Source organism: Phocoena sinus, chromosome 15 (genome assembly GCF_008692025.1).
Source record: "Phocoena sinus isolate mPhoSin1 chromosome 15, mPhoSin1.pri, whole genome shotgun sequence".
Lineage (NCBI taxonomy): Eukaryota > Metazoa > Chordata > Mammalia > Artiodactyla > Phocoenidae > Phocoena > Phocoena sinus.
Window position 1 is genome coordinate 74,049,616 of NC_045777.1, and position 24,462 is coordinate 74,074,077.

The window sequence follows — 24,462 nt, forward strand, 5'->3', positions numbered from 1 at the left end:
AATTTGTTCCTCTGTCACTTGACATCACTGGGAGCCTACTTGCATTCAGGCCTGATAAGAAGTCCCAGTCTGACTTTTACATTTCCTCCCTTGGAGCTGATTACTTACAGCTAGAAATGGTATTTAGAGATCACAGTTTGAATGCTAGTGATGCTGTTGCTACTGAGTTTTATTACTTTGAAGCCTTCACAGAGGCAAAACTGAGACACACATTATCTTGAAAGAGAAAAATTAATCCTGAATTCATACTAATATTCTTATTCAAATTAGATTTCAGGCTTTTAATTTCACTTTATTTTTTTTTTTTTAAAATATTTATTTTTTTATTTATTTAGTTGCGCCGGGTCTTAGTTGCAGCACGCGGAATCTTCTTTGCGGCTTGTGGGATCTTTTGTTGCGGCATGCGAACTCTTAGTTGCGGCATGTGGGATCTAGTTCCCTGACCAGGGATCGAACCCGGGCCCCTTGCATTGGGAGCACAGAGTCTAAGCCACTGGACCACCAGGGAAGTCCCTATGTCACTTAAAAATTTTATATTTATGTTTCTTTTCTCTAAAACACAAAATCTTGATTCCTAAGGACGTTAACTTATATATACTTTCCCTGGGTTTTGTTTGTTTGTTTGTTTTGTCCTTAGGATCTGTCTCACTTTGAATTTATTTATTTATTCATTTTCTTTTTTTGCGGTACGCGGGCCTCTCACTGCTGTGGCCTCTCCCATTGTGGAGCACAGTCTCCGGACGCGCAGGCTCAGCGGCCATGGCTCACGGGCCCAGCCGCTCCGCGGCGTGTGGGATCTTCCCGGACCGGGGCACGAACACGTGTCCCCTGTATCGGCAGGCGGACTGTCAACCACTGCGCCACCAGGGAAGCCCTCACTTGGAATTTAGAGTCAAAATATTATGGGTTAAAGTAATTTGAAAAACTTCTTCCCTCCGCAGTTAAGCCATTAACCTGAAATACAGTTGTGTTTGCATGTTTTCGTTTATTTCCTGTTTTTAGGAATTGCTTTACTTCTCCTTTTGATATAATTGAAAAATATGTAAACATTCTAATTTATTTAATTATTTTTGCCATTGTAAATAGGTTCTGCTCAATGTATTGTTTCTTCTACCTCAGTATTGTATCTATATACGAAGTCTAATAAGTTCTGTGTGTTAATTTTACGCCCCCCAAGTTTACTAAATTCTGTTATACTTTGTAATTGGTTTTAATTTTTCTTAAAAAATTTTTTCTTCCGGTTTTATTGACGTATAATTGACATACTGCCCTGTATAAGCCGCACAGCATAATGATTTGACTTACATGCATCATGAAAGATTATCACAAGTTTAGTGAACATCCATCATCTCGTACAGATACAAAATTAAAGAAATAGAACATTTTCCCCTGTGATGAGAACTGTTAGGATTTACTCTCTTAATAAGCTTCATATGTAACATACAACAGTGTTCATTATATTTATCACATTGTACATTACCTCCCTAGTACTTATTTATCTTACAACTGGAATTTGTACCTTTTGACTGCCTTCATCTAATTCCCACTCCCCCGCAATCCCTGCCTCTGGTAACCAAAAATCTGATCTCTCTTTCTATGAGTTTGTTTGCTTTTGTTTTTGAAGTATAGTTGATCTACAACAGTATTTTAGTTTTGTTACACAAGATAGTGATTCGATATTTCTATACATTTTAAAATGATCACCATGATAACTCTAGGTGTCATCTGTCACCATATAAAGATATTACATAGTTATTGACTATATTCCCCACAATGTCCATTTAATATGTGTAACTCATTTATTTTGCAACTGGAAGCTTATACCCCTTAATATCCCTCACCTACTTCTTTCATTCCCTCACCCCTCTCCCCTCAGGCAACTACCTGTTTGTTCTCTGTATCTATGATTGTTTCTGTTTTGTTATGTTTGTTCATTTGTTTTTTTTTTTTTAGATTCCACTTATAAGTGAAATCATACACTTGTCTTTGTCTGACTTATTTCACTTAGCATAATACCCTTTAGGTCCATCCATGTTACCACAAATGGCAAGATTTCATTCTTTTTTACGGCGGAGTAATAATCCATTGTATGTATACACTACCTCTTCTTTATCCATTCACCTATTGATGGGCACTTAGGTTGCTTCCATATCTTGGCTATTGTAAAAAATGCTGCAATGAGTACAGAGGTGCATATATCTTTTTGCATTAGTGTTTTTGTTTTCTTTGCATAAATACCCTGGAGCAGAATTGCTGGATCATATGGTAGTTCTATTTTTTATTTTTTGAGGAATCTCCGTACTGTTCTCCATAGTGGCTGCACCGATTTACATTCCCACCAACGGTGCACGAGGGTTCCCACATCCTCACCAGCAACTGTTATTTGTTGTCTTTTTGATAATAGCCAACAGGTGTGAGGTGGTAGCTCATTGTGGTTTTGATTTGCATTTCTCTGATGATCAGTGATGTTGAGCATCTTTTCATGTGCCTGTTGGCCATCTGTATGTCTTCTTTGGAAACATGTCATTCAGATCTTTTGCCCATTTTAAAGTTGAGTTGTTTGCGTGTGTGTGTGGTTTTTTTTGATGTTGAGTTGTATGAGTTCTTTGTATATTTTGGACATTAATCCCTTATCAGATATATCATTTGCAAATATCGTTCTCCCATCCAGTAGGTGGCCTATTCATTGTGTTGATAGTTTCCTTCAGTGCGCAAAAGCTTTTTATTTTAAAATTTTTTTAATTTATTTTTTATTTTCTTTTTTTGGCCATGCTGCGTGGCTTGTGGGGTCTTAGTTCCCCAACCAGGGCTTGAATCCGGGCCCTCGGCAGTGAAAGCGTGGAGTCCTAACCACTGGACCACCAGGGAATTCCCCTGCAAAAGCTTTTTAATTTGAAGTGGTCCCATTTGTTTGTTTTTGCTTTTGTTTCCCTGTCTGAAGAGACATATCCAAAAAAGAAATTAGTAAGACCAATGTTAATGGGATTACTGCCTATGTTTTCTTCTAGAAGTTTCATGGTTTCAGGTCATACATTTAAGTCTTTAATCCATTTTGAATTTATTTTTGTGCCTGGTGTGAAAGAGTAGTCCAGTTTGATTCATTTGCATGTAGATGTCCAGTTTTCCCAGCACCAGTTTTTGAAGAGGCCTTCTTTTCCTGGTTGTATATATTCTTGCCTCCTTTTTGTAGATTAATTGCCCATATAAATGTGGGTTCATTTCTGGGCTCTGTATTCTGTTCCTTTGATCTATGTGTCTATTCTGGTGCCAGTACGTTATTTGTAATAGATTTTTCATGAATTCTTTTGGGTTTTCCAGATAGATGGTCATATCTTCAGGGAGAGTTTCATTTTGTTTTGTTTCTTGCTTTGCAATCTTATGTCTCTAATTGCTTGTCTAATCATGTTGGTTAATGCCTACAATACAGAGTTTCTAGTAGAGAAGGCAGTGAACAGGGCAGTGAATGGTCATCGTGACAGTGACTTTTTCCTGATTTTAACAATTAAGTCTCTGGTGTTTCTTCATAAGTAAGAGACTGGATGCTGCCTTTTTGTAAAAAATTTATTTATTCTTGGCTGCGTTGGGTCTTCGTTGCTGCACGCAGGCTTTCTCTAGTTGCGGCGAGCGGGGGCTACTCTTCCTTGCGGTGCAAGGGCTTCTCATTGCGGTGGCTTCTCTTGTTGCGGAGCACGGGCTCTAGGCGCGGGCTTCAGTAGTTGTGGCTTGCGGGCTCTAGAGCACAGGCTCAGTAGTTGTGGCACACGGGCTTAGTTGCTCCGCGGCATGTGGCATCTTCCTGGACCAGGGCTCGAACCCGTGTCCCCTGCATTGGCAGGTGGATTCTTAACCACTGCGTCAACAAGGAAGTCCCATGGATGCTGCCTTTTGAACTGATGTGGATGTGTGTGTTTATGTTAAGGAAATGTCCATTGTTTCCTGTTTTATTGTGGTTTTCAACTTTAATTGCTCTGATCTTTTTACAGTTCTTGGTTTTCATTTTGAGGAAATAGGGTTTAGGATGTTTTGCTCATGTGGCTCAGTACGTGAAGTGACATTAGGGCTCCTGAGATGTAGCACTCACAGAATTGTGTTGCAGGTGCTTTTGAGGGACTAGTTCTAGTTTTCTGACTTGGGCTTAGAATCTTGGCTTCACCTGGGTATACATTTTATTTTCATGATATCAAGCTGGTTTTGGACAAAACAGGGAGAAAATGACATTTCATTTTTATGTCACATTGAAGGGAGCAGTTAACATGTGCTTTTGCATTTTTCAAGAACTCAGTGAACATTTCCTATGTGCTAGACCAGCAGGTTATTTTTAATCTTTTATTTGTGTTTTGAATACTCCTTAGTATTAAAATGCTTAAGAGACTGGTGAGCAATTACCTCCCAGGATGACAGTGTCTCAGAGTCAGTAAACACCAGCACAGTGGTCAGACCTTTTTGTTCATCGTCACTCTGAGCACGTCTCCTCTGTAGAAGGAGCTCCAGTGCTCGCGTGTTCCAGCGAAGGCAGGACTTAGCTTGGGGGCTGGCTGGACCTCACTACACTATGCCTCTGGCTTCCTGCTCTCAGCAAGTTCCTCGCTAAATCCCACGTGGCATGACCGACTCCACTCAACACTTTGTCCAGAAGGTACCTTCCAACAGAATTAGATTAACGGAAACCCTTGGGCACTGTTGGTGAGAACGTAAATTGGTACAACTGTGGAAAACAGTATGGAGGTTTCTCAAAAAATTAAAATAGAACTACTATAAGATCCAGCAATCTCACTTCTGGGTACATAGCCAAAGGAAATAAATCATTACCTTAAAGAAATAGCTTCACTCTCGTGTTCATTGCAGCATTATACACAGTAACCAAGATACGGAAACAACCTGTGTGCATCAACAGATGAGCAGATAAAGAAAATGTGGTGTATACATACAATGGAATATCGATTGACCATATAAAAGAAGGAAATACTGTTATTTGCAACAACATGGATGAACGTGGAAGACATTATGCTCAGTGAAATAAGACAAATCCAGAATAACAAATACTGCATGACCTCATTTACATATGGAATCTAAAAAAAAAGAAGTTGAACTCGTGGTAACAGAGTAGAATGGTAGTTAGCAGGGGCTGAGGGGTGGGGGCAAAGGGAAGATGTTGACCACAGGGTATAAACTTTCAGTTATAAGGTAAATAACTTCTGGAGACCTAATGTACAGCATTAGGTAATAATAATGTATTAGCATTAGGTAATAATAATTAGGTAATAATAATCAGCATTAGGTAATAATAATGTATTATATACTTGAAAGATGCTAAAAAAAACCCCAATAACAAGTTTTTAAAAAGTGATGAACAAAAAAACAGGATTATATTCAGTGGTAACAAAAATAAATTTTATTTGTGGATCGAATCTGATGACATGTGTGGAGGGTTTTGAGAGAAAAAACTCACATGCAAAACCCTTGTCAAGCAGTACAGAGGATACAATTATTATAACGTGGCTGTCAAGAGCCGTCAAATGTTTCAGGGGACACAAGACACAAGAGCCTCTAACCTGATGCCCAGTGTGATCAGAGTGGACAGGGCATATCCTGGTGAACGTTAGAACTAGGTCTTAGAGTATCAGCTTGGGAAGCACTGTTTCTTAGGTTTTCCAGAAACTAAATAGAACCATCTACCCCGTATTTATGAATTATTCATGCCAATAAACAATGCAGGCTCATACACTCTGTTCATAAACATTAGGTTTTCATCCATCCCCTGCTCCCACAGTGACTGTAATTTTAGATACGCCAAAAGGGACTGAAATCTGTGAAGGACTGAGTTTGCCTGTGACCCATGCACCCAACTGGATGCTCAGAGCCGCAGATGCTGGAATGCCGAGGTTGACCAGTTCTCCCAGACTGTATCCATATGCTCCCCTTCCTCAGAGGCAGTCGTGGGATCCATTTAAGAACATATTTGGTGACGCTGAAGAGGAGAATCAAAACCTCCCCCTCCCAAAATACCCTCAGGGACAAATTGACTCTTTTTTTATTTTATTTATTTTATTTTATTTTATTTATTTATTTATTTATTTATTTTGATTGGAATATAATTGCTTTACAATGGTGTGACAAACTGACTCTTCAAACTGAAAGAGCAGGAGCGGCCTCCTTTGGTCTGTGTATTTGTGTCTGTGTCTGCAGCTTCATTCTGAGCTCTGTGGGGCTGCATCTATGGTGGATTCACTTCTGCCCCTCCCCGCATTTCACTCTGGGGTCATCCCAGCACCATCTGAGCAGAGTGAGTGCTCAGCCACTGCCTGTTAGGTGCAAAAGGCAGGAATGAATAACGATAGCTAGGGGCTTCGCTGGTGGCGCAGTGGTTAAGAATCCGCCTGGCAATGCAAGGGGCACAGGTTCGATCTCTGGTCTGGGAAGATCCCACATGCCGCAGAGCAACTAAGCCCGTGAACCACAACTACTGAGCCTGCACTCTAGAGCCTGCAAACCACAACTACGGAGCCCGTGTGCCACAAATACTAAAGCCCACGTGCCTAGAGCCCGTGCTCCGCAACAAGAGAAGGTACTGCAATGAGAAGCCCGCACACTGCAGCAAAGAGTAGCCTCCCCTCACCACAACTAGAGAAAGCCTGTGCGTAGCAACAAAGACTCAATGCAGCCAAAAAGAAATAAATTAAATAAATAAATTTATGAATAACGATAGCTAGTGCACGTGGTACTTACTCTGTGCCAAACACTTTATATTACACGTACAAAGTAGGTGCTATTATTATCAGGCCCGTTTTGCAGGTGAGGGAACTGAAGCACACAGAGTTTAGATCACACAGCCCATAAGTGGCAGAACCACTTTGCACTTCAATTAGCCACGTTCTTAACCGCGTCCGTCACTACCCCAATCCCTGCATATTATGGGTTGGTAAAAGTGACAGGGCCAATGGAGTACCTTGAGGGCAGAACCAAGGTAGCATCACATTTTGGGTAGCCTAGAGTGACTCACACTGGTTGGCCGGTGCTCAGGGAACATTTTAGGTGCTAAAGGAAGTGGGTGGGTCATTTGCTGAAATGAAAAGCTGAAAAGAACACACATATGGGTCCAGGAATTAGTCCAAAGCTCTAACTTCAAGACTTGGGCTCAAAAACCAGCTCCTGGCCAATCTTTCAGATGATGACAATAAAGACAACTGTCAGACAGACTCAGAGGAGAAATTCTGGAAATTAATTGCCCTTAGGAATCTCATCAGGACATGAGGTAACCAGTTAATTCGGGGACAAAGAGTAGTTCCTGTAGGTATTTACTGTAGGCCATTGGCGACTTGGGAGGTACATGTGCCATGGCTCAGTCTTTGAGAAGCTCCTAGCAAAATGGGGAGATGCAGGTCCATCTTCTATCCAGATGCCAACTTAGCGTGGCTCATTAGTTGGCCATGGGCGGTCAGTCCCAGCTTGTGGAAGGCAGCTTGGCTTCCGCCATCGTGTGTCAGGCCAGTCGTGACCTGGAGAGGAGCATTCTGGTGAGACGGCTTCTGGATGGAGGAGCCCACTCCCTTTTTGGCTGAGGGGCCAGCCCCTGGCTTCGCGTTTCTCTGGCACATCACGAATGCCACAGTGAAGGGCACCAGAGGCCAGCTGAACGGCAGGAACAATTGTTCCTTATGGGAAGCTGCCACCCCCAGTGCCATGCTCCTGTTGAGCTATGAGCAAGTTCCAAGTAATTAAGGGGATTGGGTTCTGAAGCCACCGTGACCATCGTCTGGCACATCCTTGCTGAGAGCTCCTGGCAGGTCCTATCACCTGCCGTCTTGGTAGCCAGACCAGCACTGCGGGCTGCTCCTGCCCTGGTGTCCACTCTGCCTGGAGGGAACTGACAAGGGAGGGCACTCGGTGTATTTGGAAGTTCGTGTATATAGGGAGCTAATTACTCTCTTTAGAAATCTGCATTTGCCACCAATCACAGCTTTCGCGGTGCTGGGACTGTCATGGCAACTAAAAGCATATCTGAAAATAAAATGTCACTTTTCTTTTGCATTTCTAGGATAATGACACAGGAAGCTTGTTTTTCCTTTTTAACTTAACATGATAACTAGAGACTCAAAGAGTATAGGTGTGTGTGCAGCACGTGTGGGTAAGCGGGCGCTGTAGTATGTGTGAACATGTGAGTTGTGTGTGTGTGTGAGGGTGTGTATGGGTGCTCATGTTGACGGGGGTGGCGTGTGCAGCTGTGTGGCTGTGGGGTGAGTCCTGCTTGTGTGTGTGTCCGAGGTTAGGGGCTGAATTTGGGGTTGAGATCACACACAGGCTGTGAGTGTTCGAAGGCTGGTCTGGAGAGTGTGTGTGACAGTGCTGGTGTGTGTGTGAGTGTGTTTGCGCCTGAAGACAAGTAGCGCTGGGGGAGGTGAGTCTGCAGACAAGTGCTAGTGCGTGAATGTGTTACACTCCCGTTTGGTGAGACAAGGCTTCTGGCTTTGGGAAGCTTTCTCTCTATAGGGTATCCCTGTGGTTCCAATCTTTGGGAGGTTCCAGCCCAATCACAGGAGATAGAAGCCCTCTTTTCGGGGAGGACCCAACGCTGTGCCTCAAACCTCATAGAATCAGGAGCACCCAGACACCATCTGGCCCAGCCCTGACCTAGATGATGGGGATTTCTGCTCAAGGTGGAAGGTATAAAACACACAGACAGTTTGTGTGTCTCTCATTCATTCATTCTACTAACTGACACACGTTAGGCATAGGGCTGAGCCTGTCCCATTTGACCTGGGGTGGGGCTGACACTCAATGCCTACCACATGTACAGATTTACAACCATGATCACATTTGCACACACCTCTCCAAGGCTTCATGCTTCCTAAGACCATTTTCTGAGCCTCATCTCCTATGGGCTGGCTTCTCCAGGAGGACACTTCCCAGGCATGGAAATGTACCTCTGGTCAGAATCAGGAGGCTGCAAGGGAGCCTTTTCCCAGGATGCGAGGTGCAGGGGCCGAGCTGTGAGGGATGGAAGATGGGGATGGACGTTGCTGGGAGAGGCCACTGCCCACTGCCATGTGCAGACCTTCCCACGGGCCAGCTTTCTCAGGCAAGGGCTCGATCCACAGTGTCCAGGGCTCGTTCAGTCCATCACCAGGATTCTTCCAGTTAACCTCTCTGTACTTCACATCTCTGGAGATTCTTTGTTTTATTATTATTATTTTTTAACTTCAATGTGAAACCAAAGAGAAACCAATATCAAGTAAATGTTAGTTCAATGAGTGTTTTATCGATCACTGCTTATTCTCAGGTCATCCCTGCCTGGGCCCAGGTGACACAAATGCATCTGAATGATTCCCTGCCTGGAGCTTTTCTCAGTGCAGTGTTGGGAGGAGAGAGAGATAGAGGCCATGGATGACAGCAGATGTAGGCACAGATGAGGGGTGCCGTAAGCCAGCCAGGTGCCTTAACCTAAGCAGAGTTGTAAAGGACAGTAGAGGTTGACCCGATGTCAGGGGTGGGGAGAGAGAGGAAGTCACCACTCGGTGACATCAAGCCCACCCAGAGGCTCCATACACCTGGGAAGCAAGTCTGGACTGGAGTTGGTAAAGGGCCATGTAGTCTGGGATGCTCTTTGCTTTGTCTAAGGAGGTTAGGATGACGTTGCCCTGGGATGGCAAGCGGCATCACAAGTTTAAGAGCTTTGGCAAGAGTCCTCTCCACTAGATGGCTGTGCTAACTTCTCTGCCCCCCCCTCCCCCCCGCCGCCACATACACTTTGTTTCTGTGGCTCTGTTGGTGTCAACGGCAAGGAAACAAATTCTGCTGGCAAGGCGCTGGGCTTTCTTGCAGGTTGCAATCACACTGGCTGTTCTAGCTCCCTCCGCATAGCTTACACCACAGCAAAGCCCGCAGGAGCGGGAGTGGAAAAGAACCTGTAAATATGTTGGTCGGTTCCAAAGGCACATTATTGGCTTGTTGTGTAATACCCCCTGGTGACATCGAGGCCTTATTAATAACTACACATCTGTCACAACCGCAATTATATTTCTTGTGCCAGGATTGTGTTTCTACGATTGTCCTGTTTAAATGTGGAAGGGAGGGTGTGAGTTATTGAGGCAACTGACTTTGAGTAGATTACCACCAGCACTGTACAGGCAGTAAGTTTCTGTCAACTCCTTGCAGAATCTCAGTGTCTCTGCTGACGTTCCCTTGCTGTACTCACAAATCTCTCTGAGAACATCGCCCTGGACCCCCGATGCGGCTGCCTGAGCAACCTGGAGAGGGGAAGCCTGAGAATGAGGAAAAGGGGGGCAGAGGAGCCCCCGGAGGGGGAGAGGAGCCGCTGAGGACCCGGGCCCCCGACTTCCCCACTTGGCAAGTCTTCTCCCCCAAACCCCCGGAGAAACGAGCTTTCTTGAATGTTTGCTCAGGACTTGATTGTGTTCAGCCCGCAGGTAGGGGGTGGCGTGGGGGCTGGAAGCCTTTGTGCCGAGTGTCTGGGGACAGGACACCCGGGAGGGGTCCCAAGGGGATGCGCGTCCCAGCTGGGCCAGAGATTTGACGATCCATCTTGAGCCTGACAGCTATCCATTGATTTTATCTGAGATGCGTGCAGCGGCAAGGGGATGGGTTTGAAAGCTGACTCTATTAGGGACTGATTAGGTTGGAGGGGGTTGTTAGAAAAAAAAAAGCAACGTGCCATTTATAGTGTGTGTACTCTGTGGTGGCATAGAAGCAGGAGCTCTGCATAGATAATTTCAATTAATCCTTACAATAACCCCATACGGGTGTTATTAACCCCATGTTTTACAGGAGAACAGTAAGACAACCAGTGAACAACGTCACATAGGCCAGATCAAACAGGCAAAGGTCAGCCCGGGACTCCTACCCATGTCTCTGAATCCAAAAACTTGTTCCTAACCGTTGGACTCCCCTGCCTCTCCCCCGATTATGGGTGAGAAGGTCAGCTCAGGGGGAGGGGTTGTATGTGTTCTAAGTCACAGGCTTCTGCGGGTTTGATCCTACTCTCTTCCTTTTCCTTGGAGACATTCATGGCTGTAAAAACTCAAGAGGAATTTCAACTCTGGGTGGTTTTGTATAGAAAGAAATTTTGATCTGTGTGAAGCTGACATTGGTCTGGGTGAGTCCTTTAAACGGGTATGCTCTGCAGTGATCTCCCCAAGGCTGTTCGGAATGGAATCCCCAGCCCCCTCTGTCACCAGCTCCTAGTGGGGGCCACGAGTGTTTATGGTGGGGACCGTGAGTTCAGGGTTAGGCTTCTGGGGGAATAAAGGAAGGGGACATGTTCCTGCTCTGCAGCAATTTCTCTCCAGAGCTGGAGGCTGGACAGCAGGGACCAGCACAGGATGCTGTAAGACTCTATCCAGAACCTTCTCCAGTACAACTCATTGTTTGGGAAATCAAGGTGGGAGCTGATAGGATCTTTGGCCAAGGGTGTGCTGACCTGCAGGGTGAGCCATTCTCATCGACTCTGAGGGAAGGTCTGGAAGAGGGCAACGTGAAGCTGAAATGACATATACTGAAGACAGGCTCAGAGGGAGGTTCTGCTCAGGAAAGTTGGTCAGGGGTCAGAGGACGACCTGGCCTGGGCCTCCCCAGCCTGGAGAGGAGCCCCAGCAGGAGGCATGATCCAGTCCAAGGATGAAATCCCTGTTTGGTTTATTCTCAGTCTGGAATAAGTGATAGCGTCCTGCGCACTTGCCCTGGGAGGGAAGGAGGGAAGGACTGGGGCAGAGAAATGGTTCTGCGTGTCCTACGGGGTCTGTGGCAAATGACATATGTGGCTGATGCTACAGAGGATAAGGAGAGTTTCCCACCTTAGTGGATGAGAAGATATCACGCAGCAAACAGAAAAAGAAGTCCAGTGGAGTCAGAAACCTTTTTTTTTTTTTTTCCCAGCCCGCGACCCCCCAGAAACCTTTTTTTACTCAACATATTCCCACATTAAAAAGTATTTCCCTATTTGTTCCTGTGACTTTGGGATTTAGAGTTTCGGGGCCAGAACTGTGATGAGCACAAGTTAGGCAGTTTAGTTTCCCTCATTTCTGGGGGCAGCAGTAGCCCAAGAGGAATGAATCTGCTTCTCCCAAGCCATCAGCTTCTCCGTGGGGGAGAGCATGAACTCCTCTTGGACCCAAGGGCTGAGGGTCTCTAGGCTCCTGGCTTGTTCTCATCACACATTCACAGTCATACCCACACACCAACAGACATAACACTTTTGCTTACTCCTTCCTTGGGGGCAGATACACACATTTCTCAATGATTTCTTGGTGCAGTGCACAGAGAGAGACAGCTAAAAGGAGGAGGGGTGAGGTGGGGCCAAGGAATGAACTTCCACGGTCACAGTCTCTGCACCGGGGCTTGGATGTGGAGGGGAAAGGGAAAAGAGCCCACCTGGAACATGTTTTGTGTAACTTTCCATCAGCGAAGTCTTGCAGAGTAGAGAAGGTTGCATCCCTGTCCTCCGGTTCCTTGGCTGGGAACCTCCTTCAGATAAAACACGGATATTGAGTACTGGGACCAGTTTACAGAGCATCAGCGGCCTCAGTCCTTAAACACTGTGGGTCCAGGTGGTTGTGCCTGGGATGGGCAGGATGGGCAAAATTACTAAGTCAGGAGGGGTCTCCTCCATGTGTCCCATCTTCCTGCCCCAGATCATTTTCCCATCTCCTGGTACCAATTTGGTTCCTAGTAACAGAAGTCCAGTAGAAGACTCCTAAGTGAAAAGAGAAATATCTAACATCGTAACACAAGATCCCAGGCACTGGTGGAGGGTGGGAGAAGGCATGTCAGAAAATCCAAAGCCTCAGGGAAGTGAAAAACCCAAGAAAGCTGTTTCTTTCTGCCTGTCTATGTCTGTCTGGTTTCTCTGTCAATATACAATAAAAATTATCAAGTTGCTGCCAATTTGGCAGTCAGCCTCAACTGGGAATTAGTATGGTCCTAATTCCAAAATCCCCGGGGAACAGGCTCATAGCTGCCCACTCCTGATCAAATCAAGTGTCCAGGGGATGAGGGCAGAGAGTATGAACATGGTTGCTTCTGCTATAAATATGTGGGTGGAACCGGTGGAGAGACAATGAGAAGTGGGGCAGCTCCTCACCCCAGTTCCTTCAGATATTGGTTTTGTATTCCATTCTTGAAGTTGGTCAGCTACTCACAAGGTGCAGGTAAGGTGCTTGTTTTTCATACTCTTAAGTTGGAGCCTTTCAAAGAAGGTGGTCCCCAGGAGACGCAGAGGAGTGAACTATCACTGGTGGGACAAAAGCAGTGGGGTAGATGAAGCTGGCTGGGGGCACTGCAGTGGCCCGTGGAGAGAGACGTCATGCAGAGGCAGGGACGGGAGAGGTAGGACCCTCTAGCCTCCTCCCAGCCCATTCTCCTGCCTGTCAGTCTGGAAGATTACAGAATTCCCCAGAATGTCTACTCCTATGTCTTTGCCAAGGTGTGGCCAGGCTTTCTCTTGATGGATCTGGAGTTGGCCTGTAGCTGGGGACCTTCCTTCTCTTCTACTCTGAAGAGTCTTGCAAGGGCCCATAGCAGTGGAGCCCTGCTTCTCTCGGGCCCACCAAGGTGCTGACTCCTTGGGCTGGAGGCTTGAAAGGATGCTCTTCCCGTTTTGTCCAGACTCTGAGACCTGGAACTCTTTTGACCGGGTCTGGAGCTGACTCATGAATGGTCAGTAGGCCCAGGAGACCAACTGGAAGAGAGTCACCAAGGATAGAGAGATACCCAGGTAGCTTCAGAAAACCACAGCTAGTAAACAACCCCACTACCATGGTGCTGCTCCAACCCAGCCCAAAGGAAGCTTTTCTAATATGGGGAGAAATGGATGTGCACTATTGATACCCGAGCTAAAAATAGCCCATGTTCCAAACGAAGTGTTTTTTAGTATTTTGACATGAAAACGTGTAGAGAAAGCAAGGATTTAGAATGCATGACTCATTAAATTGCTGGCTCTGAAAGCAATAGAAATTCAAAGGGAATTTTTCTCTCCCTATTACTCCCTCCCACCCCTGCTCTGAATAGCTTATAAAGAGAGTTTCTACATAAACAGGACCTATAAACTCCTCCATGATTTAAGGTCCTGAGCAGTGAGAGGCAGAACGAACTCAAGTTTTATTGCCTGGTTACTAAGTTGGCTTCCCTAGTTAGGTTGGAATCACCAACCAGAGTCCCGCCTGGTCTGCCCATCCTAATTTCTCCTCCTCATGTCCCTAACAGGTGTCCAGGGGATTCCATGGCCCCACCACGGCCACTGCTCCTCCCTCCCCACAATGCCCATCTCTGTTGGACCCCAGCAGCATTCATGTCACCAGCCCTAATGGGGATGTTTCATCACCGAGCATTAGCTCTGGGGGCTACATCCTCAGGGAGAGCACACTCCATATGGTTCTGTAGAAGGATGCAGGAGTGGGCACCTCCATCAACTCACTGGGAGCCTCGGGTTCTTTCTGGGGTTGAATGCAAGGGTTGGGTCTCATCAGTGATGTTCATTTTTGTTTTGTTTTTTTTTCCTCACAAAACCTTTCCAAAATATGTCTTCTGGGGAATCCCAGTATGTAAGGCAAAAAAAAAAAGAGAAGACCCATTCTGGTTGGAGCAAGGTTTGTGTGCGTTTGGGAGAACGGGGAGGTACTTCAGGGCCCCTGAGATGAACAGTGAGACCTTTCACTTGGAGAGACTATTGGTCGACCTTCATAGCATGGTTCCTAGAAAGCTGTGTAAAAATCTCACCTCTGACCTCTCCTTGCTGTCATCACCTGCTTTCCTTCCAATCATTCCCGTGCTCCTTGAATATCTTAGTGCTTGTTCCGTCTCACATCTGCCCAGAGTCCTGATGTCACGTGAGGAAGCTAAAACTTCCTTGTGGATGACAAGGCAACATTTCCACCTCATGTTCCTTCAGATTCAACTCACAGAACTCACACTGCAATACTCCCCTCTTTAACAACCTCCTTGATGGTGTTTACCACTGTTATTCCTATTTCAGGATAGAGAGCGTACTGAGAGAAAATCTTACATGGATATGGGACATGGGTAGGTGATACTCATAGCCTTCAACTCCAGCTGGTCTTCAGTGGGACGCAGAGGTCCTCCTAGGGACCAGGTCTCCTCCCCATTTTCCACCATGACTGCTTCGCCCACTGCCCACTCATCTAAGAATGATGCTAATTGCTCATTCCCAAATAAAACAAAGGCCCCAGGAGGAAACTTCTCAACTTCCTGAGCACCTGTCTGTCACCTTTTCTGCATCCAAGCTCATCTTTGCCCCTCCCTGCCCATCATAGTGGAGGAGGACGCCTTTCACCAGGTCAAGGACCACCTGCCACCTGTGCCCAGGCATCTGTTCCCTGCCACCCTCTCTTCAGGGACCTTATTCCATCAATTGTACCTCCTCGGTTATTCTTCAACCTCTTTCTTCTTCCCCTAAGCATAAACATTCGTTCTGATGTCACTTATCTTTAAAAAAAAAAGGCTGATATGAACTTTAAAAAAAATGTTCTTCAAACTTCTTGAAAAAATCGCCTACACTTGTTCTCTTTCTCCACCTTTCATTTACTTCTCAGCCTTCACTTGCTGTGATCTGGCCTCTGCCCCCATCAGTCCACTGATCGTGTTCTGGCTGGAACAAGGGATAGTGTTAGAGCAGAAGGACCAATGCCAAGGAGTGAGCAGTTCAAAATTTAGCTCATCGTCAAAATTTATCTGGTGAGTTTACAAAATCTATACGTTTGTGGGCTCTACCTACTAAACCAGGAGATTTTCAACTAGGACCTGGAAATCTGGTGACCCCAATTTCCTTCTCCCTGGGACCTTCACCGACAGGTCCCCAGAAGAATTGGGAGGGTCTCTGCTGAGACAGTGTTACATCAGCGAGTGTACTTTGCCCTCTTTTGTTATGACGGCCAACTCTTTTCCCTTTCCCTTTCTCTATCAGTTCCAGCCGTCCAACTTGAATTTCAAATGATCTTGGCTAAGAAACTTTTAATCACTCTTTCATTCTCCTGGAGATTGACCCTATCTCTTGGAAATCTTCCTTTCAGGACCTATTTACTTCCTTTCTGATTCTTCAAATACAACATGTTCCAAGGTGATGATCCTCAGAATATCAATGTTAATAAATATTCTTCTAAAAGTGCTTCATGGTTGGTCAAATTCAGGAGATGCTCCATACTATATCTACCTGTTAGAGAATATCAATGCATATTAATATCTTAGCGATGTCATACAGCAAAGAAAATGGTTTATCTTGGCTTAGCTCAGCTTTTCCAAACACACTTTGAGCCTGGAACACTGGGTATGAGTAAATATGTGTGTATGTGTGTGTGTAAAAGCCAAGAAATCACCTGCTAAGTGTTTATTTCCTCTCCCTAGGACACGCCTAGTTCTATGCAAATGATACATAACGGATATACCCTGGGCCCAGGGAATGCTAGCACCCATATTCAACCAAACACCATTAATTGGTGTGCCAGGATTTGTGCTGGGTGTTGGGAATTCGGAGACAAATAATCCCTTTCCTCTTACAGTTTATAGGCTCATGGAAAAGATGGATTAATACTCACCATAGAGTTTATGTGTTAGGGTAAATTCAGGCACAGGGTGTGCCTTGGAACACGTCACACACGCACACACACACACACCAGGCAGTTGTACGGCTCCAGGCACACCATTCAATTATGAAACAAGAATACAATGTGAATGTCACCCCCCGAAGTTGTGCAGTATACCTAGAATAAATAAACCTATATCCCCCTAAATATTCATAGTTGGTTCTCACTGATGTGGTCACATTACCCTGCAAGATTGTTTTCACTCAACAATTTATTACCGACATCCTTTTCTGTTGTACTCTGATCGATTTCACCAGTCCCCGCTCGATGGCTGTTTAGGCTGCTCTGTTTTGGGTCTCACAAGCAGTGCTGCGATGAGCATCTCTATCTATTTATCCTTTTGAACTTGTGCAAGTATATCTAAATATAAACTTTCTAGAAGTGAAATTTCTGGGTCAGAAAGTATACACTTTTTTTTTTTTCCTTTTGCTAGATTTGCCAAATTGCTCTCCAGAATTAGGAACCAATTTACCTAAGGGAAGGGCTTCTGAGGACAGGGGACACTGGAGTGGAGGGGAAGGAGGCAAGAGAGGAGAAGGCCTTGAAGGTGATAATTAATGGAGCGGTGTCTCTTAGGAAGCCGGGGGCATGGGATCAAGAACACAGTCTTCATGAAGAAAAAATCTACACACACAGCCAAAGTGTAAATTCTGGACTCCATAGAAAATGTTACAAATGATCCTAGCTGAGAAATTCTGATCACTCTTGCACCCTCCTGGAGATTCTCTAACTCAAGTCTCTTCAGAATCCTCCTTTCAGCCAGGATCCATTATTTCCTGCATGATTTTTCTAAGAAAACATACCACATTTTTAAAAAATTTAATTTCTATTTTATATTGGAGTATAGTTGATTTACAATGTTGTGTTAGTTTCAGGTATACAGCTAAGTGATTCAGTTATACATATACATACATCCGTTCTTTTTCAGATTCTTTTCCCATAATATTATGGGAAATATTATGGGTTAATACAGAATATTGAGTAGAGTTCCCTGTGTTGTACAGTAGGTCCTTGCTGATTATCTATTTTATATACAGTAGTATATGTTAATCGCAAACTCCTAATTTATCCCTCCTCCCTCACGTTTCCCCTTTAGTAACCATAAGTTTGTTTTCAAAGCCTGTGAGTCTGTTTCTGTTTTGTAAATAAGTTCATTTGTATCCTTTTTTTAAACAAGATTCTACATATAAGTGATAGCATATGTTATTTGTCTTTGTCTGGTTTACTTCACCTAGTATGATCGTATCTAGGTCCATCCATGTTGCTGCAAATGGCATTATTTTATTATTTTATGTGAAACATGCCACAAATTGATGGTTAATATTGTTATTAATAAGTATTCCTCTAAAAGTGCTCCATGGTCAGTAACCCAGTTGGCCCCTAGGAACCTGATTTCTTTGGAAGAGCTTTGGGTATCAGGATGCTATATGGCTATCTTCCTGGCATTTGCATGGGGGATGCAGCAACGGACCAGAGCATGTCCAGCATCATAGGATAAACAGGGTACATGTTCATGCGATGTACTTTTCACCTCATGGCTGGTAATCTAGGACAGCTTAATATTAAAACAAAGCTTGGTATGTTCTGGTGCAAGATACTAGTTTTTAAGACAAAAATCCTGGGCTTCAAAACTGGGTCCTTGCTTGCAGTGGGATGTTTTGGGCTATGACCCCGTCATTCTCTATCATCAGAAGCCCTTTTATGGAAAAATTGAGAATCCCTGGGCCAGACCAAATTCATGTAGCACACTCCCTGTGTTTGTATCAAATTTTAATTTGAGCATTTTGCTCCTATCTGGAAAGTGGGGCAGGGGGAGGGGGAGACAGTGAAATCCATGCCCTGACAGACGTGCTGTCAGCAGAAGACTGTAGAAAACAGCACTTTCCCTCAGGGTTCAGTCAGTCCTCCCCGTCGTAGAGCTCAAAGGGGACTGGAGGGACACAGAGGCCCCGCAGGCCTGTCCCACCAGATGTCCCTTCCCCAGTCTCTCCCACCGGAGCCACATCCAGCTCTCTACCCATGGTCCACATGTGGCCATTGCAGGAACCTTTTCCCCCGGACCTCTGGGTTCTTCTTAGTCCAGCTACTACTGCTTTGCAATAAACCACCCCAAACTCAATGCCATAAACCAACAAACATCTTATGCTCTTGGGATCTCTGGGTCAGGAGTTCAGTGGGGATGGCTTATCTCTGCTCTGTGATGTCCGGTGCCTCTATTAGAAAGACTCCATGGCCAGGGGCTGGAATCGTTTGGTGACTCATATGTTTGGTGCCTGAGCTGGGCTGGCTGAAGGAGCAGCTCAGCTGGGAGTATCTACATATGACTTCTCCACATGGCTTGTCCTTCTTCCAGCATGGCCTCTGGCTGCTACGACAAGCATCTAGGGATGAGCCTTCCAAGAGCATCAGCTGGGGCCTGGTTGGCCTTTTATGACTTGGCCTTGTAAGCATCCCTTCTGGCATATTCTGGCAGTCAAAGCCGTCCAGATCCTCCTAGATTCAGGGGGTAGAGGCATAGAGAGCACATATCAGTGGCGAGGAGATTCAATTTGGGGACCACATTGTAAAATGCCCACAGTTTTCCTTCATGGATCCTGGATCGTTATGCTACTTGTTCCCAGTGATGTACCTCTTTCAGCGTCTTCTGGATTCCTGCCGGTGGCATGGAAGAATAAGAATCTGTGTGGCGGGGAGTCAAGATACCCACAATCCTATGGATAACTCAGAACATTATTACGTTAGAAAAGCATTTGTCTGTCTTTAAATTATCCTAACCTGGTGTGTGCCAGACTCCAGAAGGAGAAAGGACAGGGCAGAAAGAGCCACGTTGGCAAATAGAGGAAGTTTCGCCACATGGGCAGAGACATTAACCAGGACAGGATTTCAGGGAAATCGATAAAATATGTTCCAGGAGAGAGAGTGGCCAGCCCATGTCATGATACAAGTGGTCCATTCCACAACTCTAAGGGTCACTCAGAGTGTCATTAATCGGGCCCAGGTCACACAGATCTTTGATGGGACTTACTTAAAGAAAAGGAGTAGCTGGTACCACTGTGCTGCTGTTGGCCGAATATCTGTCTCATTCCCTTAGCAGGGTCATCTCCTCATATTATATTTGGGGGAAACAGGTGGGCCTTCAGTATGTATGTGAGTCAATCCACCTGTAGCTGATTCTGGTTACCTGCCCCATCTAAGGGCTTAGCACCATCTCAGCCCCATTGCTGCTTCCCTTCCAGTACACACCTGGGACTCTGGGGCCTCCGTGTTTTCTCAGTAAGCAGCAGCTACCAAGTCATCAGCCCCTGGAGGGGTGGTGCTGGAGCAAGGGCGCGATTTCCTTTGCCTTCTCTCAATTCCCCACCCGGCCATCATCACACAGCAGATGGATATAAATCACAGATTTCACTGAAGGCTTGGGAATAACCAGAGTAGGGAAAATTTACCATCTACAAAGGAATCTTCATAGAGTCAGAAAAAATAATTTCAATGTAGGGAAAAATTACCATCTACAAAGAAATCTTCTTAGACTCGGAAAAAATAAAAGTATTTTTAGAGGGGCTTTTCGTGCGTGCATCCTTTTGGCAGTCTGGTGAAGGCTGTGAATTATGTTTTTATTTATTTTTATTTTTAAATTTTATTTATTTATTTGCGGTACGCGGGTCTCTCACTGCTGTGGCCTCTCCCGTTGTGGAGCACAGGCTCCGGACGCGCAGGCTCAGCGGCCATGGCTCACGGGCCCAGCCGCTCCGCGGCATGTGGGATGCTCCTGGACCGGGGCACGAACCCGTGTCCCCTGCATCGGCAGGCGGACTCTCAACCACTGCGCCACCAGGGAAGCCCCACAATGTTATTCTTATTACCTACTGCCAGGGTGGATTGATTTCTATGGCTTGTCCCTGCGGGGGAGGAAGTCAGAGGGAGCTGTGTCCTGTAGTTGGGGAACAGGTTTCCTACAAAGAGATGGCGACTTGCCCAGAGAAAGCCTGAAGAAAGGAGCCAGGAAACAGGACTAAGAAATGCACCAGACAGGGATCCTGGGGGACTCTCACCCTTGGCGGCCTGAGGATAGAATCAAAGGGCCCATGAATTTGGATGAGAAAGAATGTACCTTTACTTCCATCAATCTCTAAATGGAATCTAGCATTTCCTTCAATTACGAATGCAGAACACATGGTGCAATGGAATTAGCAGGACTGTGATTTTGCCGCTGTTTTCCTACCACGTTACAGTTGTCAGAATTACCTCCCCATGTTGTTTACACTTACAACTACAGTATTTCAAAATTATGATTGCTATTACACCCGCTGTCAGATCTTATTACTTAATGCACCAACAAGGAAGCGCAAGTATTATTACATCACACATTTGTTTTATCTAATAATTGTGACACTGTACTTAAAAATAATTGATTTCCTTTACTGTTCCCTTGATTATTCTATTTCATGCTTTTAAAAACATAATTCAGGGCTTCCCTGGTGGCGCAGTGGTTGGGAGTCCGCCTGCCGATGCAGGGGACACAGGTTCGTGCCCCGGTCCGGGAAGATCCCACATGCCGCGGAGCGGAGCCTGTGCTCCACAACGGGAGAGGCCACAGCAGTGAGAGGCCCGCATACCACAAAAAAAAAAAAAAAAAAAAAAAAAGAATAACATTGTGGCAAATATTACACGGGTGCATGTTAATATGAAGGCTGAGGCTAAGTCAAGAGCCTTCTTACCCCAGGGCAGGATGACAGGTGTTTGATTTCTTGGGGAGGCAATGGGCTTCCAAGCCAGACTTCATGGGCAGAGAAATCTTGCAAGATTAAAGTTCATTGGGAAGACTCAGACCTTTGGATTCTTCTCCTAGTGTAAAGAAGGTATTCTGACCACCTTTCAGGCTTAACGGTGAGGCTGGAGCCGGGAAGAAGGAGCAGATGACACAGGAGAAGTAAAGGAAACTTCTTTATTTTCTGGTTAGAGTTTGGAGGGAGGAGGAGAAATGAGAAACAGGCAGGAGAGCTAAGGGATGCTCTGCTTCCATCTTCCTCTCGGCGCCCAGGGGCTGCATGAGGTCAGCACTAAGGACAGAGTCTCTGGTCTCAGCCCTCCATGGGGACCTTGGGAGCCCACCACATAGGGCACCTGCCCCAAGACGTCACCTCTGGTCTGGTTCAGTGTGTGGAGAGTGGAACAGGGTAGCTGTGGGGCAGAGACACTGAATGAAGAGGCGGCTGGTCTGCCACAGAGGCAATGCCAAGGTGTCCCCAGAACAGAGGATGGGTGTAGATTCCTGGGTCAGTCTTGGATGGAGGGTAAAGCAGAGACCCAGGGATGTCAGACACATAGAGCTGAGAGGAGGCCAAACAGGAAGGGCAGATACCAGGACTCCTGGGAGCATTGCACCAACTACAAGAAGGACCCCCAATCCGCCAGTTCTAAACTTCAGGTTTGGAGGCCAGCAGGATACCTCTGACTGTGTGACAAGACACATCACCTATGGGAGACAATATGAAAGACTAAACATTTTTTTAAAAATAAATTTTATTTTGGGGGAACACTTTTAGATTTACAGAAAAATTGAGACGATAATTGAGTTCCCATATACCTAACACTCAGGTTCCTCCCATTCACATTTCACACAAGTACGGTATGTGTGTTGCAGTTAATGAATCAATATTGTTACAGTATTATTAACTAAGGTCCATACTTTGTTCACATTTCCTTAGGTTTTATCTCATGTCCTTTTTCTGTTCCGGGATCTCATCCAGGATATGACATTACATTTAGTCGTCATGTCTCTTCGGGCTCCTCTTGGCTGTGACAGTTTCTCAGACTTTTCTTGTTTTTGACGACTTTGATAGTTTTGAGGGGTATTGGTCAGGTGTTTAGTAGAATGTTCTTCAGTTGGGACAATAAAAAGATCAATGGTTGCTAGGAGTTTGTGGGGAGAGGGGAGATGAATACCCAAGAGTACAGAAGTTTTTATGAGCAACGAAAATACTTTGTATGACGTTATAATGATGGATATATGTCATTATACTTTTGTCCAAATCCATAGAACGTGCAATACTATTCACTTCATTAAAGTGAACCCTAAGATGAACTGAGGACTTTGGTGCTTATGATGTGTCAGTGCAGTTCATCCTTGGTTTAAAAAAAATCTTAAAAAAAAAAAGAACACTCAGGGTAGACGGTTTTGGCAAAAGTTTTGTTTCATTTTTATATATGTATACATATTACATATGTGTGTGTGTTTGTTGGATTGTGATGTAAAATGTACTTTTTAGATCGAAAAAGTTTGCAGGCCACTGTAGATAAATTATACTGGCAAATAAAAACACAAATTAGGGCTTCCCTGGTGGCGCAGTGGTTGAGAGTCCGCCTGCTGATGCAGGGGACACGGGTTCGTGCCCCGGTCCGGGAAGATCCCACATCCCACATGCCGCGGAGCGGCTGGGCCCGTGAGCCATGGCCGCTAAGCCTGCGCGTCCGGAGCCTGTGCTCTGCAATGGGAGAGGCCACAGCAGTGAGAGGCCCGCGTACCGCAAAAAAAAAAAACAAAAAAAAAAACACAAATTAATCTCAAAAAAAAAGTGAATGTCCCTCACTTGGGATTTGTCTGCTGCTTTTCTCATGATTAGGCTGGGGTTATGGGATTGGGGAGGAAGACGACAAAAGTCAAGTGCCATTTTCATCACATCATACCAAGGGTGCATAATATCAACATGTCTAATCGACGTTGACGTTGACCCTGATCACCTGGCTGAGGTGTGTTTGTCAGGATTCTTCACTCCAAAGTTACTAATTTTTCCCTTTTGCATACTGTACTCTTTGGAAGGAAGCTGCTCTACACAGGCTACCCAAGAAATGAGGAGTTATGCTGTGTCTCCATGAAGGCAGAGTATCTACATTAATTATTTGGAATTATTCTGTACAGGAGATTTTGTCTCTTTTTCCCCATTTATTTATTTCTGCAATCATGCATTTATTTAGTATGGACTCATGGGTATTTATTTCATATTTTAGGTAAAGATGCAATACAGCTTTCTTTTGTTGCTCAAATGGTTGTAGCCTTAGCCACTGGGAGCTCTTGGCTCCTGTGTTTTGAACACTTTCTCACTTCCTTACGGTACAGGATGCTCCAGGCTCATCTTGTGTATTTCCTGACCCAGTTTCCTGGCCTGGTTTCTTTTATTAGAGAATGGTGTTAGAGACCAAGGTCTGAGCCCTAGGCATGCTTGTTGCTACTGAAGCATTGTTGCTTCTAGGCCCCCTCAGCTAACAGAGCAAGAAAAAATATATGTAGGTGTTAACCTGTGTATATACACATATCTATACGTATTTCTATATATAACATCTGTAGCTATATCAAGCTAAATATAGCTCTATACTGATGTCTCCAACGCTACTCCATTACCACATGGATCCTTCTACCAGCCTTCCCTTTCTTACCTGTAAACTCCCACTCCAACAGAGAGAAATCAAGCTCCTATCATCCACCATCCATTTACTTAATTGTTTAACTGCGCTAACATGTATAGCAGTATCAGAACTGTTAACACGTACACCTGTGGGAAACAACTTTATCAACTAAAATGCTTTATAGCACCTTTGCCGTTAGTTTTCCAAATTCCGCTCATTTCCAAAGTTACTTATGTCAGCACTCCTCCCTTCAGTGAGGTTGCTTCATACATGTGTAATACAAATTGATTTGTCACATTCTGCGTTCCATTCTGGATATCTACTGACCTCCTGATTTCTTAACGTTGCATACATTAAGGTTCACTGTGTGCTGAAGTGATTTTGACAAGTGCATATTGTCATGTATCCACAATGACAGTATCATACGGAATAGTTTTGCTGCCCTAAAAATACC

The 24,462-nt window shown here is 45.0% G+C and overlaps 1 protein-coding gene across 1 annotated transcript in view; it reads left to right on the forward strand.

Moving 5' to 3' along the window:
• CALN1 (calneuron 1) overlaps nucleotides 1–24,462 on the forward strand; it is a 466,107-nt gene that overhangs the window by 20,547 nt on the left and 421,098 nt on the right. Inside the window, exon 2 of the mRNA XM_032607110.1 lies at nucleotides 10,153–10,344. Coding sequence (XP_032463001.1) covers nucleotides 10,226–10,344 — 119 coding nt within the window. The 5' untranslated portion in view covers nucleotides 10,153–10,225. The remainder of the gene's footprint in view (nucleotides 1–10,152; nucleotides 10,345–24,462) is intronic.